Source organism: Bicyclus anynana, chromosome 2 (genome assembly GCF_947172395.1).
Source record: "Bicyclus anynana chromosome 2, ilBicAnyn1.1, whole genome shotgun sequence".
Taxonomy (NCBI): Eukaryota; Metazoa; Arthropoda; class Insecta; order Lepidoptera; family Nymphalidae; genus Bicyclus; species Bicyclus anynana.
Window position 1 is genome coordinate 898000 of NC_069084.1, and position 18459 is coordinate 916458.

Here is an 18459-nt window from a genome sequence, read left to right on the forward strand (position 1 = left end):
GGTGGTTGCGTGTCTAGCCAACACATTCATTTGGTAATTTAACGTTTTGCTTTGTGTAATAAAATTTAACGGTGATTCAATCAAATATACGTCCTCGTTGGTCTAATGTTTGGCATTTGTACCTCGTTGGTCTAATGTTTGGCATTTGTACCTCGTTGGTCTAATGTTTGGCTTGTGTACCTCGTTGGTCTAATGTTTGGCTTGTGTACCTCGTTGGTGTAATGTTTGGCTTGTGTACCTCGTTGGTCTAATGTTTGGCATTTGTACCTCGTTGGTCTAATGTTTGGCGTGTGTACCTTGTTGGTCTAATGTTTGGCTTGTGTACCTCGTTGGTCTAATGTTTGGCTTGTGTACCTCGTTGGTCTAATGTTTGGCTTTTGTACCTCGTTGGTCTAATGTTTGGCTTGTGTACCTCGTTGGTCTAATGTTTGGCTTGTGTACCTCGTTGGTCTAATGTTTGGCTTGTGTACCTCGTTGGTCTAATGTTTGGCTTGTGTACCTCGTTGGTCTAATGTTTGGCTTGTATTGTAAAATAAATGAACTTTGATTTTGGTTATGATCGTCGTACACAATCATCCGAAGGCCGCCAACCTGAAGCAGCGTAGTAGTTGGAAATTCCAAATCCCCTCTTCTAGAGTCCTGAAGATATGGTAAGTTGGAGTTGGGATAGAATCTTCTAGTTTCGCTATTCAAACCGGCTGAGGTGATTAATCGAATGTACCATTAATTAGATTTCCTCAACGGTTAAGCTTTTTGTCCCAGATTTCATGTTTCAGCAAAGTACATTTCCATCTATCAATCCTACAGAGAGCTGTCAGGAGCAATTAATACGTCAATAATGTAGTATTAATGGCCAGGCGTTGCCAATTGATTAATGCCTCGCGCTAATCCCATCACACGCTGTTCGGCCTTCTTACTGATATCATAAGTTAGCAGAAAGTAGCTGACGGCCTCCGTGGCTCAGTAGTATGCGCGGTGGATTTACTTGACGGAGGTCCTGGGTTCGATCCCCGGCTGGAACGAACTGTGTGTGTCCGTCTGTCTTTAGGGTAGGGGTAGGGTGCGGGTAGGGTATATAAAACCACTTCTATCACAGGGACAATATTTTAACCACATATTCTCACGGAAACAGAAACTATGGTAAAACAACAAATGATTTAAAAATTGTAAATATTGAATAAAAAATTGATTAAAACTCTTTTTTATTTTTAATTAGTAAGAGAAAGAAAATGCTGGTGATTTAGATACAATTGTGAAACATTTGATTATTCACAGATAGGTACAAACTCCATTGAATTGTGTGAATGGGGCCGATTTGTTCATCAAAACACCGCTCTTTCATACAACGATTGATTGCCAGTCCATTTGTTATATTCAGCCTTTTGTTTGCTCAATTTTTCAATATGGAATCAACAAACGATCCGGATGTTTTATGATTTTCCAACCTTTTGTTGTTATGCTATAGAATTTAATAAAAAAGTCTAGGGTATATTTACGTAGTGTACTTATTGGACTTTGATACCAACGATAGCCAGAAAAACCTCATTTAATGAACGGCATTTTTCGAAAATATGATTGCCGACTGTGAACACGATTTCTCAAATGATATAATAATAATAACAATAACAATAATAATAAAATAAAATAATAAAAGCCTTTTATTCAGACAGTGTTACAGTTAAAATTATTATCTATCTTAAGTATTCTATTACTGACATTTTTTACTTTTCTCAAATGATACGGAGAACTATATTATCAAAAAATTGCTAGCCAAGCAGTAATGCTGTGTTTCAGTTTGAGTTATAAAGCTAAAGAGTTTGTTTGTTTGTACGCACTAATCTCAGGAACTACTGGTCCGATTTGAAAAATTCTTCCAGTATTAGATAGCCCATTTAACGATGAAGGCTAGAGGCTACATATTATCCACAAATTCTTACGGTAACGGGAACCACGCAGATGAAACCACGTGGCGTCATGTATAAACTGGCCTAAAGCCTAATTGCTAGTTCGCCTAGACGCTTGACATGTTTGCCATAGCGAGACAATTGATATGTTCATATGTTGCCTATTGATTAGTAAAATAAATAAATAAAGAGATGTTACGAACACATCAGTTTGTTATCAAGTCGCAGAGGAAGCTGTGCCGATCTGTGTTCCGCTCCACCACCGTGCAGATATCGGAAATCGATTAGGGCTAAGGGTCTGCACAACTGCCACATTCCCCGCAGGTTAGCGCTTTTGATCTTAAAAAGCTTACCTACTTAACCTATCTATAGAGTATACTGCTGTTCTAAAGATATACAAGTGCTTTGACTGCGAATTGTACGGGTTTTTTTAACGAATACTTGGAGGAGTTATTTTTTAGTAAAATGACATTTCAGTGACAGTTGCACTTGTCATTTTACTGGCTGGAATTAATAATAGTGATGTAGTGTATATTTACGTAGTGTTCTTATTGGACTTTGATACCTACGAAAGTTAGAAGAATATCATTTTATGAACGGCAGCAAATTATACAGATTTTTTCAACGAGTACTTGAGGAGCATTTTGTTTCGCTTAGTAAATAACATTTGCCATTATTATTCATGACCAATACTCCTGTGTCTCAAACGGTGAAGATACCTGAGAATTTTCCTAATTATTTAGGTGTGTAGTTTTCCAATCCGCATTAGTTATTAGCCTAACTCCTATTCTGAGAGAAGACTCATGCTCAACAGGAAACCAAATATGGATTATTAATGATGATGATGATGATGATGATGATGATGATGATGATGATATTCCCGTTTCTCATAAGTTAGCCCCAAAGATGTCTTATAAGTGGGAGTGGGAATATTGGTAGGTAGGTACAGAGGACGGGGTCGAATCAAGGACCTCTGGTGTTGAATCGAAATGTTTGCAGGTTTTAAAGTCAATCACTTTTTGCTTTGTTTAAGTTTAATCACCACCTGCATGTAGGTGGCTTAGGATCGTGATGTTTGGAAGTCCCTACAAAAGGCCTATGTCCTGCAGTGGACGTCCATCGGCTGATATGATGATGATAATGATGATAATCACCACCACAAAACTTATTAAAACTACTTAATTATATTGAGTCGGTGATACCTTAAATATGTACAAGATGTAATGCCATCATCTCATCATAAGTAGATCTTGTATGAAAAAGTAACAATTTTCCAAAGATCACAGCCAACTAAGCTCGGTCAGCCCTGAGATTACCTCGCTTGGAACAAAATATAGTTACAAGGATTTCCGACGTGCTCAGGTTTATGAAGAAATACGAAACAAAGCCAGCTGAATATTCTTAATTATTATAAAGCCGCCAGCCGAGTAACTTTCCATGAAAGGAAAAAAGACAAGTATAAAAGGCTCTAAATCTCTTGAGATACCAATCCCGTTACGTGGCATTAATGTGGGAGAAGTAGAATTAATTATATTATGTAATGACTAGCTAACGCCGCGCGGTTTCACCCGCGTGATTCCCGTTTTCGTAGGAACACGGGGAAAAAAAATAGCCTACAGCCTTTCTCGATAAATGGGCTATCTAACACTGAAAGAATTTTTCGAATCGGACCTAGTTTCTGAGATTAGCGCGTTCAAGCAAACAAACAAACTCTTCAGTTTTATAATATTAGTATAGATGATGAATATTACAAAGAATGATGATGATTTTAAAAGGCGGTAAGAGTTATAGTCCTGTATGGATCAGAGTCACACAGAGGGCGATGGAACGAGCTATGTTAGGAGTATCTCTGCGTGATCGAATCAGAAATGAGGAGATCCGCAGAAGAACCAAAGTCACCGACATAGCTCAACGAGTTGCGAAGCTGAAGTGGCAATGGGCAGGGCACATAGTTCGAAGAGCCGATGGACGTTGGGGTCCCAAAGTGCTGGAATGGCGACCTCGCACTAGTCAGCGCAGTGTGGGCCGACCCCCCACCAGGTGGACTGACGACATCAAGCGAGTCGCAGGGATTCGCTGGATGCAGGTGGCTCAGTATCGTGATGTTTGGAAGTCACAAACAACAAAAGGCCTATGTCCTGCAGTGGACGTCCATCGGCTGATATGATGATGATGATGATGGATCAGAATGTTGGGCGGTAAAAGGGCGGATAGTAGAAGAATGCATGTGAACGAAATGCGTATGTTGAGATGGATGTGTGGTGTGACAAGAATGAATAAAATAATGAATGACTATTTTTTTCACCAATAGAAAGCTTTAGTATCAGGGAATATCAAAAATTATGTTTTATCTCTTTATTGCCATGGAAATGGGAATTACGAAGCTGAAACGGCGAGGTTCTGCTAGTTTCTGTTTTTCCTAGTAGCTGGGCCGTTGCTATACAATGAAAAAAGAAAAGGAATTTTATGTGGGAGGATACTACAAAAAGAACAACAAATTCTTAGATATACCTTTCTGGCAAAATTTTCCATTACCGAATATATGTTCTAATAACTTTTAATAGGTACTTTCAATAAAAAGATCGAACTCTATCTATGTGTATGTATTTCCAAACGCACGTGAACCCTTGTAGAATAAATCGTGTGTCGGTCTGTCACAGTAAATTTTCACCACATTTTCTGGACCAAATAAGTTGCCAGGTTTGGCGTACATGAATAATTTGCATATAGGGAGCACTTTTGGGGGCAAGATGGAAAATATAAAAAAAATTGGCAAACTGCATCGATAAATGTAACAAATAAAAAATAAAATATCAAGCTCTTTCAGATTTTATTTCATTTAATTAACATATTTAAGAGCATTCAAACATATTTTTTGTACTTTCAAAATAAATTGTTTTCAAGTTATTTGAGATAATTCAAACTTTATGTATTTCTCATAGGATTTTTTCAAAATAATTAGCAAGCTTTTTTATCAAAGAATAGGGTCACAGTTAGATCCCATAAAAAAATTTGATAATTTTAGTTTTGAGATGTACTTTTTTAAATATTTTGGATTTGGGGGTGTAAAGTATTATCTTATATAAGGTAACCTAATATCATGTGCAGATTCGCCAAATATAATAAATAAATAAATCGCAAAACCAAAAATTTTATTTTTTGAAAATTATCATAACATACTTAAGTACCGTACCTACCAAACATATTTGCCAAATACCAATTGCATAATTTAATCTAAAATTCAAATTGGATGAAGTTACCATTGACGACAGAATGCAGCATTGTCATCTAGGCCCAAAAATCCAGTGGGACCTATAACGCAAAACAATCAATAACTGGAAACTAACTTACTTACTTGATCCACTCTCATCCAAGGCAACACAAATTGACTATTTTTCACTCAAAAACACTGTATCACGCCACCATTTTTCTTTTTTTTTTTGAAAAATAATTTTGTTACTCCGAAATATTGTTATATTTACGAAAAAACATAGACTAATTAGGTAGTTTTCAACAGAGACTTTTTTGTTTTTTTTTTATAATTTATTCATATGTAATTAATTTGGGGGGTGGAAAAAAAGTGAAAATTGTTTTTTTTTTTCGAATTTGGCGTGATTCACCCCTCGCGACCGTCTGGCGGCGTTGCGCCGCGTCGACTGGATTCAACCACCCGCAGGGGGAGGCTCACTCTATACTTATGTGTTTACATCTTAAATGGGGTGGCATAGAGTATGCTGTTGTATAAAAATTGTTAGCTTATCTTAAAGTAATTTTCACCTTATATAACATTAAGTCACAAACATTGGCAACATGCGAAATCTAACAGTTGTATAGGTTCCAGTGGACCCGGTCAAGCTTTGCTTTGACTTCTTACTCCTACCCTATCCTAAAATAGTCACAAATACTCTGCATGCCATTTTTTAACTTTCTACCTTGAAAATTCTGGAATGCTTTATACAAACTTTCACCCCCCATTTTCGGGAAGTAAAGAGACAAAGGTAGCTTACTTACGTTGTCACTCTCCACCCTTTCAACTATCTCCACTCAAAAAAATTCGTCAATTCGTCGCTCCGTTTTGCCGTGAAAGACGGAAAAACAAACAGACACACACACTTTCACATTTATAATATTAGTATGGGTATTACCATCATGATTATTTTAACGAAGATATAGATAAAGTAAACAACACATACGCGTACAAGTGTGAATAAAGTGTTAAGGCGAGCGTTGACGATCAAACTTTTCGTCAAATCAAACGTGTGTGTGAAGCCAAACATTGCTTGATAAAAAAAAATTGATTGTCTGTAAAGTCAGTTTACTGACGATAGTTGAACGTGACAAGGTCTAAAAATACTGAAAGAATGGTTGCATTTTCAAAAGAAAATGTTCGTTTTTGTAAAATACTGTTTAATAATACCTTCATAGAGCAGAATATACATTATTTCTTGTAAAAAAAGTTGGCAACCCTAGCGAGGGAACGGCGCATGACGTCATCTTTTTCCGAGTGTGCAGCCGGCTCCATCGAATTATAAGACGTTGTCACATCAAAAAGACAAGTTAAACAAATATCTATGTTCGATTTCGATGGTTAATGCAGTTAAAGGCTACTTATTGCTTGCACTACACGATGAGCCTTTGCGAGAACTAATTCAGTCTAATATCAAAAAATTACACATATTCAATAGCGTGCATAATGTTTTTAATTAGTGTGTGTGCTGAGAACCTCCTCCTTTTTGAAGTCGGTCAAAAAATTGGAAATTTATTGTCTAATTATATACTCTGTGGTCCAACACAGGTTTGTCCTTAGGGTATCCAGTGCATTTTTAAATCTATTAAATGCACGCCACTGCGCATATTATAACTTTTTTACATGAATCTGAAATAGTAATGAAAACTAGTAATTTCTTTTACGCATTGCAAAGATACAGAATAGCTGCCAGCTCATGTTTTCTTTACCTCCTACAATGTCGGTATCTTTAAGTGAAGAGTGAATAGCCATCTTCTTGATAAGCGCGTACCACCAAAGGCTTCATCATTGCTTACCATCAATAACAGTAAAACATTAGTATTAATCTAGGCTCTGAAAATGTACAACCTCTACGACACGCCTGCTCTGTGGCAGCCGGTAGGAGCACCGAGCAGTAGGCGCAAGGTAGCGAGCACGGATGTTATTATTACTGGTGGTTATGATTGTTATGAATACGCCGATATACCGTGACCCGGGTATGAAGCGTGAGGGCTAAATTACATTTCCTTATAAATAAGCTCTGGTGTAGCTGCTCTGTGCTTTCCAATGAGAGCAAATTGTTTGTTTTATATTATTATTTTTATTCTTTACAAGTTAACCCTTGTCTACAATCTAACCAGATGGAAAGTGATGATGCAGTCTAAAATGGAAGCGGGCTAACTTATTAGGAGGAAGAGGAAAATCCACATCCCTTTCGGTTTCTACACGTCATCATACTGGAACGCTAAATCGCTTGGCGGTATGTCTTTGCCGGTAGGGTGGTAACTGGCTACCAGGTATACCTGGACCAATTAAGAAAACCTCAATCGGCCCAGCCGGGATTAAACCCAGAACCTCCGTCTTGCAAATCAACCACACATACCACTGCGCCACGGAGTTCGTTAATAATTCAAGCTTATGCCGACGACTATGTTGAACTAGTAGACGCCGCGCGGTTTCACCCGCGTGGTTCCCGTTCCCGTAGGAATACGGGATAAAATGTATCCTATAGCCTTCCTCGATAAATGGGCTATCTAACACTGAAAGAATTTTTCAAATTGGACCAGTAGTTCCTGAGATTAGCAAGTTCAATCAAACAAACAAACAAACGAACAAACTCTTCAACTTTATAATATTATATAGTATAGATTAAACCAAACCTTAACATTAACTGGAACCTTATGATCCGTACCCCTTAAAGTAACCACTGTACTAATGAAGAATATATTATTTTAATAATGGTAAAATTAACGCAAAATCCTACTAATATTATAAACGCGAAGGTTAGTATGGATGTTTGTATGTATGTTTGTTACTCTTTAACGCCGCAACTATTAAGCCGATTTGGCTGAAATTTAAAATAAAGATATCAGAGAAGCTGCTTTACCCCGAAAAATTCACGTCTAGATTAACACATAAGTTTTCCCGAAAGAAACCATAGTTCTTGCGAAAAACTGATTGTAATGAGGGTATGAACTCTTTCACGCAAAAACTACTGTGTGAATTAAGAAAAAGTGGAAAACGTAATTTTATGTAGACGAATAGTATCTAGTTATCTAGGTATTTAGGTAACAAGGTATAAGCTAGTTCTCTATAAATACGAAATAAGCTTTCAAATGTAATCGAGCACCCTGTATATTACCATAATCCCTTTTATACATAATCAATCAATTTCCGTGTAGGGTCGTTAATGGATATCGAAGGTCAGTCGGCCACTAACGAACTGGGCCTAATGTAGGCTGATGATTACATACTTTGTTATATTGGGAGGGACTAATCGACCCGGCAAATACAATACTAGCTGACGCCACGAGGTTTCACCCACGTAGTTCCCGTTCCCGTAAGAATATGGGGATAATATGTAGCATATAGAATTCCTCGATAAATGGGCTATCTAACACTGAAAGAACTTTTCAAATCGGACCAGTAGTTCTTGAGATTAGCGCGTTCAATCAAACAAACAAACAAACTTTTCAGCTTTATAATATTAGTATAGATTTTTTAAATAAAAATAGTAGAAGACCACGATAGTTTTGAGAACTCCGTGACGCAGTGGTATGCGCGGTGGGTATACTAGAAGGAGGTATTGGGTTCGATCCCCGGCCGGACTGATTGAGGTTTTCCTAATTGGTGCAGATCTGGCTGGTGGCTTAGGTCGTGGCTAGCTGCCACCATACAGACAATGACGTAAAATCGCCAAGCGATTGAGCGTACCGGTACGATATCTAGAGACCAAAAGAGTGTAGATTTTCATCCTACTCCTATCTAGTTATCCCGCGTCCATCTTAGATTGCATTATCACTTACCATCAGGTGAGATTGTAGTCAATGGCCAGTCAATGGTCAATTGTAAAGAATACTATTCTCTCTACTACTACTACTTATTCTCATATTTTCTACCAAATGTACAAAAAAACATTAAAATTGGTCTCGCCGTTTCGGAGGAATACAAACATAAACACCGTGGCACGAGATTTTTATAACATTTTAAAGTAGCAAATACCCCGCGGTTTCACACGCGTAGTTAGAATACGGGGATACAGTGTAGCTCATGTTACTCAATGATGATATAACTTTCTATCAGTAGTTCCAGAGATTACTCCTACAACCTCACTAACTTTACCTAGCCGAATACAGTCCGGGGCATGCACCTCCAACTTTTCAGTTGTGTGCATTTTAAGAAATTTAATATCACGTGTCACAAACGGTGAAGGAAAACATCGAAATAAAAAAGGGTTGATAATGATGATAATATATTTTCTTAAGCATAAGATTTTTTGGAAAATCCGTTACATGGATTTTTCATTTCAAACACTGAAAATAAAGCTAATAAATAAATAAAGGTAATAAATACCTATAACCAAATGAAAGAACGAAATAGCTAGAATTTGGTAAATAATTATATGAAAAAAATATGCGTTGGCCGGGAATCGAACCCGGATCAACTGCTTGGAAGGCAACTATGCTGACCATTACACCACCAACGCCATGATGCAATGTAATGAAAAATAAAATAAGTAAATTTTATGATCAATAAATTATGATGGGTAACAATAGTTCCAACTGTGTAAACATTATTTTGTAGAGCAAAAAAGCATGTGTGGCCCTGACCTTTGCCTTTTCATAATAGTTGATTTTTTTGCTTCCATGCTTCTACCAAAGGTAAGTATGTACGATAATGTTATAGAGGTCCAGATCTTTCGCTGGACACCGTTATTGATATAATAATAATATTTTTCTTTTTTATTATTCTTTACAAGTTAGCCCTTGACTACAATCTCACCTGAAGGTAAGTGATCGTAGCGGGCTAACTTGTTAGGAGGAGGATGAAAATCCACACCCCTTTTGGTTTCTACACGGCATCGTACCGGAACGCTAAATCGCTTGGCGGTACGTCTTTGCCGGTACCCTACCGGCAAAGACGTACCGGGTAACTAGCCACGGCCGAAGCCTCCCACCAGCCAGACCTGACCAAATTAAGAAAATATTGAATCGAACCCAGGACCTCAGTTTTGTAAATCCACCGCGCATACCACTGCGCCAAGGAGGTCGTCAAAATAATAGTTTAATTAAAGGTATAAAAATGTAAAATAAATTGAAATAACTAATCAAACCCAGGACTTCTGATTTATAAAGCAAAGCATTCAACCCAACTGAAATCCACTGCTTATGCACAGAGCCTTGCTCTGCCTTGCGTTTGCCACTCCCTAGCAACACGAAAAACTATACAAAAGGACTGAACTTTATCAAAATCAACTGCGGATCAGTGCATCTCCGGTGCGATAACATTGCCAACTCGTGTGGTCTCTCTCCCGCACCTCATGTTGTGTATCGCCGTCTCATCTCGTCAGCTGTAATGCTTTCAATCGATTCGTTTTCACTGCAATGAGGTTTATTGTGACGGATTTGTCTTTAGACACTTTTAGCCTACTACAGAAGGGAAAACTGTTTTGTTAACGGGCGACAAAAGAGTGCCAAAATTAAAGTAAATCTATACCAACGAAATATGTGCCAAAAGTAAAGTAAATATTATATTCTATACCCCTTAAGGGATAGATTAAAACTGGTCATATGCTCAATTTTTCACTCAGGAAGAATCCGATAGCCCGATAAAAAATAGGACCGGGGCATACAAGGAAAACGCGCTACTTACGTGCTTCGTCGTTCGTACTCTGTCACTAGTGTACATATAGCATGCGACAGTTGCCTTATGGCGTTCATAATACGTACTATTATAGTAAATAGCGGCAAACTTTAAAGAGTGAAACGAACTGTCACCGTACCCGTACCATTCTATCTGAAAAACACTATAAGTCACGCATTGAATAAGTATTACACCAAATATTGGTGTAATACACTTATCCAATCTCTACATCTTTAAGACAATAATTGAAGAATTTACAAGAATGATAGGCATCAATAAGATTATAGTGAATAGGAATCTTCTAAGCCAGCACGCCACTTACCACCAGGTGAAAGTGTGGTCAAGGGCGACCCTTATTTCATAATAAAAACAACTCTTGGCTATGCTTTGCACCGGAATGCCTAATTGTTTGGAAGCACATTCTAAATCAAGAAGAAGCAAAAAGAATATTTATTAAAGAACTATTTTAAATTTCCTTTTAAAATATGACCAATACTTCCATTCCCCTCCAATTAGTCGGAAAAACTGTGCTTGGAGTGCGTACGACATAGCTCAGCGGGCGAACCGAACGCAGATAGAACCACAACCTCCCAGTAATGAGTCCGGTTTTAGCGGAGCTTTTGGCGTTATTATCATCAGATACATCGTTCAATATATAATATGGTGTAGAGCTGTCATATTGACAGCGTCGAGTGCAGCAGCCCGGAGGCGCCGGACGTTTTCCACTCGTTAACTGGAAAAGCGTCCCTCCTTCGATGACTTTTGCATCGCGAAAATAGGTGCAACGCTATAATGAATAACAATTTCAATTTTCTCTTCTGCGAGTAGTGTGCTATATCTGCGAAATTATGTTTATTTATTTTATTTCATTCTTTACAAGTTAGCCCTTGACTACAATCTCACCTGATGGTAAGTGATGATGCAGTCTAATATGGAAGCGGGCTAACTTGTTAGGAGGAGGATGAAAATCCACACCCGCCTTTCGATTTCTAATCGACATCGTACTGGAACGCTAAATTTCTTGGCGCTTGGCGGTAACTAGCCAATTAAAAAAACCTCAATCGGCCCAGCCGGGTATAGAACCCAGGACCTCCGTCTTGTAAATTCACCGCCAATACTACTGCGCCAGTCGCCACCGAGGCCGTCAAATATTTGTTTGTTTTTCTATTTTGTTTTTAATAATTGACGGATCAAGCAGATGTCCCATCTGATGGTAAGTGACCATCACATATAAACAGAGCAAACCTTCCAAGGGCATGCGAGGAACACACCCATTTCCACGTTGGACAGCCAGCCTTTGCGCGATAAATGAACCAACTCTTCTGTTTCATTTTTGCGTATTGTTATCCATAAAACAAAGTCTCTTTGCTGTAAAATAGTCAAATCTACACGTAACATCCACATTAAAGATACCGCTTAGTTCTTCCGGAGATTCAGGAGTAAAACCAGACAGAAAATTCTTTTACTTCTTTTTCCTTTTAGTACTGCTAGTTTAATTGTCAGATTTAAACTTTTGGTTATTTAATTGCTTTAAGAATAAGTGTGTAGTTAAGAAATTAACTCCTTAAAATTTTACGATTACTATATTGTCTTTGAGTAAAATTGCTATTATAAAGTTTCTAGGCGCAATCAACTGGCAGTATTTTATATTTTTTTAATTTCTATTAAAACTTATTTTAAGTCTAAATGTACACGAATGCAAAGTTCCGGAAAGATAAAGAGTTATATTTTACAGTAAAAGTAGATGATAATATTAAATTATTTTTAGAGTTCCAGTATTACTGCAGGTGATTTTAACATTCTAGTCCAGAATTTCCTAACGTGTTAAACTGCTATTTGCAAGTACTAAAACTCCCTAACTTAATGGTTAAATTATTCACAACACTTGACTCAAAGGACAGTGTATCCAAATATAAAGGAAGATAAAGTAGTGACTTACGTATAGATGGATGGACAAATAGTTGAATTTCAATGTATTTCAAAAGCCTCTCTGAAGCGGTTGCCCTTATTTATATGTGAGGTCATGGGTTCGACTCCTAAATCGGGCTACTGTATGATTTTTTATTTGCTTAGTTTTCTATAGTCCATCTGTATCTATTGGAGAGTGATTTGAAGCTTACACCAACCACGCTGCTCGATTCCAGGTTGTTTGCCTCTGTGGCATTACGCGGATTTACGAGACGGAGGGTTCGATCCCTGGCTGTGCCGATTGATGTATTCTTAATTTGTCAAGATTTGACAGGTGGAAGGTTTCTGACACGGCTAACCACCTTACCGGCAAAGGCGTACCGCCAAACGTACCGGTACGATGCCGTGTAGAAACCGAAAGGATGTGGATTTTTGTCCTCCTCCTAACAAGTTAGCCCGCTTTCATCGTAGATTGCTTCATTACTTACCGTCAGGTAAAAACGTAGCCAAGGGCTAACTTGTAAAAAAAATATTAAAAAAAAGTTTGTCTTGGCAACGGTCACCATCAAATATTAATTATAATGACCGGTGCTCCCAAAATCACGGGAATGGAACACCAACAATTTCCCAACTTCTGGTCTACTACTGATAATAATTTAATGAAAGAAAGAAAAGCAAAATATTCCGAAGCTCCAATTACGCAAGGCTTCAATTAAGACAAAGATAAATTATGTTTGAAAACATTTTATTAAAACACTTAAAATCATCTACTTTTTAAGTACAATTGACAACATACACTATACAGTACACAGAGTATACCGATCGATATATAATATGGCAAAATTTTGTAAAACGATTACATAAATATCTATATTATGTACAAACTTACAACTAAATATAATTATTTTATATACAACATCGAAAATATAACAATTTCATATTAAAATGTGCTCAAACTAGCTGTAAAGATCCATTAGCAGGTAACAGCGTCTCATATCTAAATTTAAAATAGGTATAGATAACCTGCTAAATATCTAAAACCAGTAAAGTATATAAAATATTCAGAATGGCAATGTTCAAGAATGAGGCTATCGAGCATTTAATAAGTTATTTTTACAAAAAAATACTTTACTGTAAATAAATTAAATAAAGTAACAATAAAATAATAACAGAAATAATCGTTTCAACAACTTTCTTTTCGTACAAAGAGGGAATAAACTTGAATTTCGTGTTTGAAGAACGAGCTTAATTTTATTTTATAATTTCATATTTAATTTTGTTTTATCGATTTGAATTTTTTTTATTTTGTTAATTTATTATTATATAACTAATTGTATCGTCTGAACAGCTAGATTGGGCAAATTTATACATTATTTGTTTATACGTATCGAAGGCACCAGTTTAGCACCATTTCTTTTTAATTCAACTACACTTTATACGAGTACAGGCCCTGTATTACAAAACTATGAGTATATTCTTGCGAACATCGCATCAATATCGGCTAAGTTTTGTGCAGTTAAATATGTACATTTGAACTAATATATCTAAAAAAATAATTTTTACCCGGCCTCTCAATACCTTCAAACATTATTCTTGTGTTTCTCTACTAAAATCAAAATGGTATTTTCAGTCACATTTGTGTACGACTTTACGTATTGCTATATAGCAAGCATAATGTAAATAGGTAGATTTAGCGTTATTCGTATGCTGAAAACGATAGCAATTGTTAATTATTCTATAGTTATTCACCACAGTTTCAACTTTCGCCACAAAAACTCTTAGCGTACTCCAAACCAAATGTAACAGATATATATTTTGGCTACATAAGTTTTGTTATTAAGTTTTACGTAATATCACATACATTTCTAATACAATATACATTTTCACGATTGATACATTTGAAACATCACATCTAATACAACTTTGTATATTCGAATCGGCAGATAATAATCGACGTAAATTTTTATGTAGCCTACGAATGTTTTAGCAAACAAGTCTATAGAAACCAATTAAAGTGTGATATATTATTACGTAATTTGACAATTAATCCACTAAAATTACGTAATTCCCGATTTGATAAAAAATAAAAACGCCGTATTATCTGCTAATAACGATACATAAACACGTCACAAAACAACACTTATTAAATGTATCACACTAATCTATTAAAATCTACTCGAAATAATTCATCAATACTGTAAAAATATTCATCACATTTCTATTAACTTTTTGTATCCAAAAGTGGAATAAATAGCATACAAAGTTTCGAAGACATTGGGAAGAATTTTCACTTATCTTAATATAACAATATGAACTTACTCGTATCTATATGTACAATAATATATATTTTTTAATTATTAGAATAAGAACTGAATTATAAAAAACTTTGTTATTTTCGTTGTATTTGGCATAAAGATTTTAGAGCGATAAATGAATATATAGGCTAAAAAATGAGAAGCTAATGTGCAGATCTCTTTCATCATAAGATAAAATGTCATTGAATTTTGTTTGATTTTCAGTTTCAATATAAATAAGCGTCGTTGTTAAATAAATTTTAAGGAACTTTAATCTACATTAATACAGTAATAATTAATTTAATACTATAAGGACTTGTGATGTAGGTACTATCTACATAAACACGTGTACGTAAGGCACTGATAAAAAAATCTTAAAATATATTATTCTAACAAGTAATACTGGGTAAGGGCTTCATTTCTGGCTCCATGTCACTTCTCCAAGCGACACTTTTAATTTGTGCACTTTCTAAACACACCTCTCAACTATCTACAAGGCAAATCAGTCTATATTTGCAACCACAAGTTGCAAGACTTTAATACTATCGGTTTATACACAAAGACTCTACGTATTTTGGGTCCATCTCGTCAATTTCTCTTCCTTTTGTTTCGGGCACAAAAAGAACGACGAAGAGGAGGCATAGAACAGAAATGCCAGCGTACAACCAGAATAAACCATACAAGCCGATATGATCTTGGAAATCTGCTGCAGTTTTGACGTTAACGAAACCGCACAGATGACTAAAACTCGTCGCCAGTGCACTGCCAGTACTTCTATATTCTAGAGGGAATAGTTCTCCAATCAATAAAGATGATATAGGACTAATGCCAAGAGAGAAAGCTATCGTAAACGTCAAAACGCAAAGTAAAGGAATCCAGTCGTACGACCCCGGCTCAACTTGAGTCAAATCCGTGGAATTTCTGAATACGTCCTCGTAATACGCATAGGAACCAAAACCGGCTAAAGCTATGGACATCATAACACCACTTATCATGAGCAAGGGTAGCCTACCGACATGATCTATTAGCATTCCGGATAAACACGAAGCTAGGAGCTGTACGACGCTTGTTGCAATCGCTCCTCCGTGAGGATTCATCATTCGGAATGTCTTCTTGAACATTGGCACAGCGTAGAAGTTAAAAACGTGTGCTCCAGTAAATCTTTGGAAGAACATTAGTCCACATGTGATCAACACTGGTCGAGTTAGTCTTTTAGATAGAAGAGCTTTCAACTTGCCCGTTTGTCCTTCATTGTAATGCTTACTCGCTAGAATATTCGTTCTGATCGTCGCTAGTTCTTGTCGGATATCAGCATCGGGTCCGCGGAGCCACTGAAGCGAATCTGCTGCTTCTTCTTCTTTTCCTCGAAGAAGAAGAGAAGACGGCGTTTCGGGGATAAATAGAAGAGCCAGGAAGAGTAAAACTGGAGCAGCAGCAACTACTAAAGCTAGCTGATGCCAGTTTAAGTAGGCTCCGAGGGAGAAAGAGATAAGGATGCCGATTTGGCTTAAAATCTTCAATACTGAACTGAGACATCCTCGTATTTCTGGCACCGCTATTTCTGTTACGTAGACCTGTGGATAAGAGAAAATAAAAATTAGTGATTCATATTTTAATTGTGTTGGAACACTAACGTCAAAGTTAATGTTGATTTGCAAATAAATTAATATTTTTGGGTGCCAGCCAAATCATAATTTGGACAAAATGTTGCCAAAGAGGAAATTCAATATCGTAGTAGGCACACGTTTTCTATCACGATGCGATTTTAATACAACAGTCCGTGTAGACGAAGTGTTGTTATTGTAAAGAAAGTGTTATTTTAAAGCGTTGAAGCGATTACGCGATTCATTTTAAAGTTATCATTTTACGCGGTAATCTTGAAACTAATTTATGGAGATACCTTATCGCAGAATTAATTATTTATTTTGAATTGGTTATAAGAAAAAGAAATGTTAGTGATTGATAATAATTATTATCTCAATTTGATAACAAAGTGATGATGTTTATCTTTATACACAAATAGCAATCATCATCATCATCATATAAGTCGATGGATGTCAACTGCAGGACATAGGTCTTTTGTAGGTATTTCCAACCATCACGATCCTGAGCCGCAAAAAAGTAGCAAAAAATTAGATTCTACGGAAAAATGCAATTTCCACAGATACACAAAAATAACCTTACAAAACACATCTACTTCACAGTTTTTTAAAGTACAAATTAAAGCTGTTTTTCAAACTCACGACCTATTAACCATAAGTCAGGACGAATTACCCAAACCCCATATTAGAAACCGAAGTTGTCACAATAACAAAGGTGACGAAAGCATCCAAAGGGCGTCCCGAGTCACGTGTAGTGAACAAAGCCGAGTTAGAGCGATGCATATGTATGGAGGGAAAGTGACTGACATCATCTATTTCATGGTATGATTGTAAAACAAGTACTTTTATAACGTAATCTACATAGTTTGACATATCAAAGTGATAGTGAACAAAGTCTACTCGAAATAAACGAATTTTGATTTATATTTCATTTTTATTCCAAAATCAAAATATCAGATTAAATCTAGCAAAGCATATTTTTGAGTTATAAGCTAACTAACTAACACCATTTTCATCTTCTTCAACCAAAGCTGTATAAACAGTATCAGTCTCCGTTGCTTAGTTGATATAGTTAATATTCAATTGCTTGGCATCTTTCTGTACATTCCTTTCTGTATTCGGTCTTCCACCAAAAATTCCAAAATATTTTTTATTAACGGATTTAACTTATGTGTCTACATTCAAAAATGTTAGCTCTTAAGATTCAGAATATTAAATATACGTAAATGAGTGAGTCAGTTAGTAAATCAGGACCAGTTTTTAAAATGTATCAGTAATCTCTTTGTAGTGCATAGAGTCAACAAAGATTGTTTTCAGCTATTAGCCATTTTGGTTGTCTCAATACCAGAAAAACATTGTTCTTGATTGGTCATACTTTTCAGTGATTAGTCATTATGCGCTGCTGAAATTACATCATAGTGAATGCATCACTTTCCTAGAGTCCTAGACAATTATATTTTAAATTCACATTATAAATCTTTGCTATCCGAGTTCTACGATCTTTATGTGTGTAAATGTAAATGTTTTACGTGTATCTACTGCTATAACGTTTACAGTTTCTAATTACTGTGCTCTGTCAATAATAATGTATGTGTGAATGTGTCAGATCTCGCGTCTCCGCAACGAGTCGTAAAACGAATGGTTCATTGCTGCTTGAGAAACGAGTATTGCTGTGGTTACTGCGTTTTAATGGAACTATTTTTTACTCAATTTGATCAGAGTGGTCATAGTAGTTATACAATTACACCAGCTGGCCTATTCACTATTTTGGTCTTTATTATCAACCTATCAAAATAAACATCACATCAATTGACAAAATGTCATCTACCTACTGTGTGTTATAGAGGATGCAGGATGATATTTGTTACATAGAGTCTCAATTT

The 18459-nt window shown here is 36.3% G+C and overlaps 2 protein-coding genes and 1 non-coding gene across 3 annotated transcripts in view; all 3 read right to left on the reverse strand.

The window, feature by feature from the left end:
• LOC112047390 (facilitated trehalose transporter Tret1-like) overlaps positions 1-5542 on the reverse strand; it is a 41325-nt gene extending 35783 nt beyond the window's left edge. The window contains exon 1 of the mRNA XM_024084507.2: positions 5260-5542. The gene's annotated coding sequence lies outside the window, so the exon portion shown is untranslated. The remainder of the gene's footprint in view (positions 1-5259) is intronic.
• A 4002-nt stretch (positions 5543-9544) lies between these two features.
• On the reverse strand, positions 9545-9616 carry Trnag-ucc (transfer RNA glycine (anticodon UCC)). Its single transcript has one exon. It is a non-coding gene; the product is annotated as a tRNA-Gly (tRNA).
• A 3788-nt stretch (positions 9617-13404) lies between these two features.
• LOC112047367 (facilitated trehalose transporter Tret1) overlaps positions 13405-18459 on the reverse strand; it is an 80493-nt gene continuing 75438 nt past the window's right edge. Inside the window, exon 5 of the mRNA XM_024084478.2 lies at positions 13405-16549. Coding sequence (XP_023940246.1) covers positions 15518-16549 — 1032 coding nt within the window. The 3' untranslated portion in view covers positions 13405-15517. The remainder of the gene's footprint in view (positions 16550-18459) is intronic.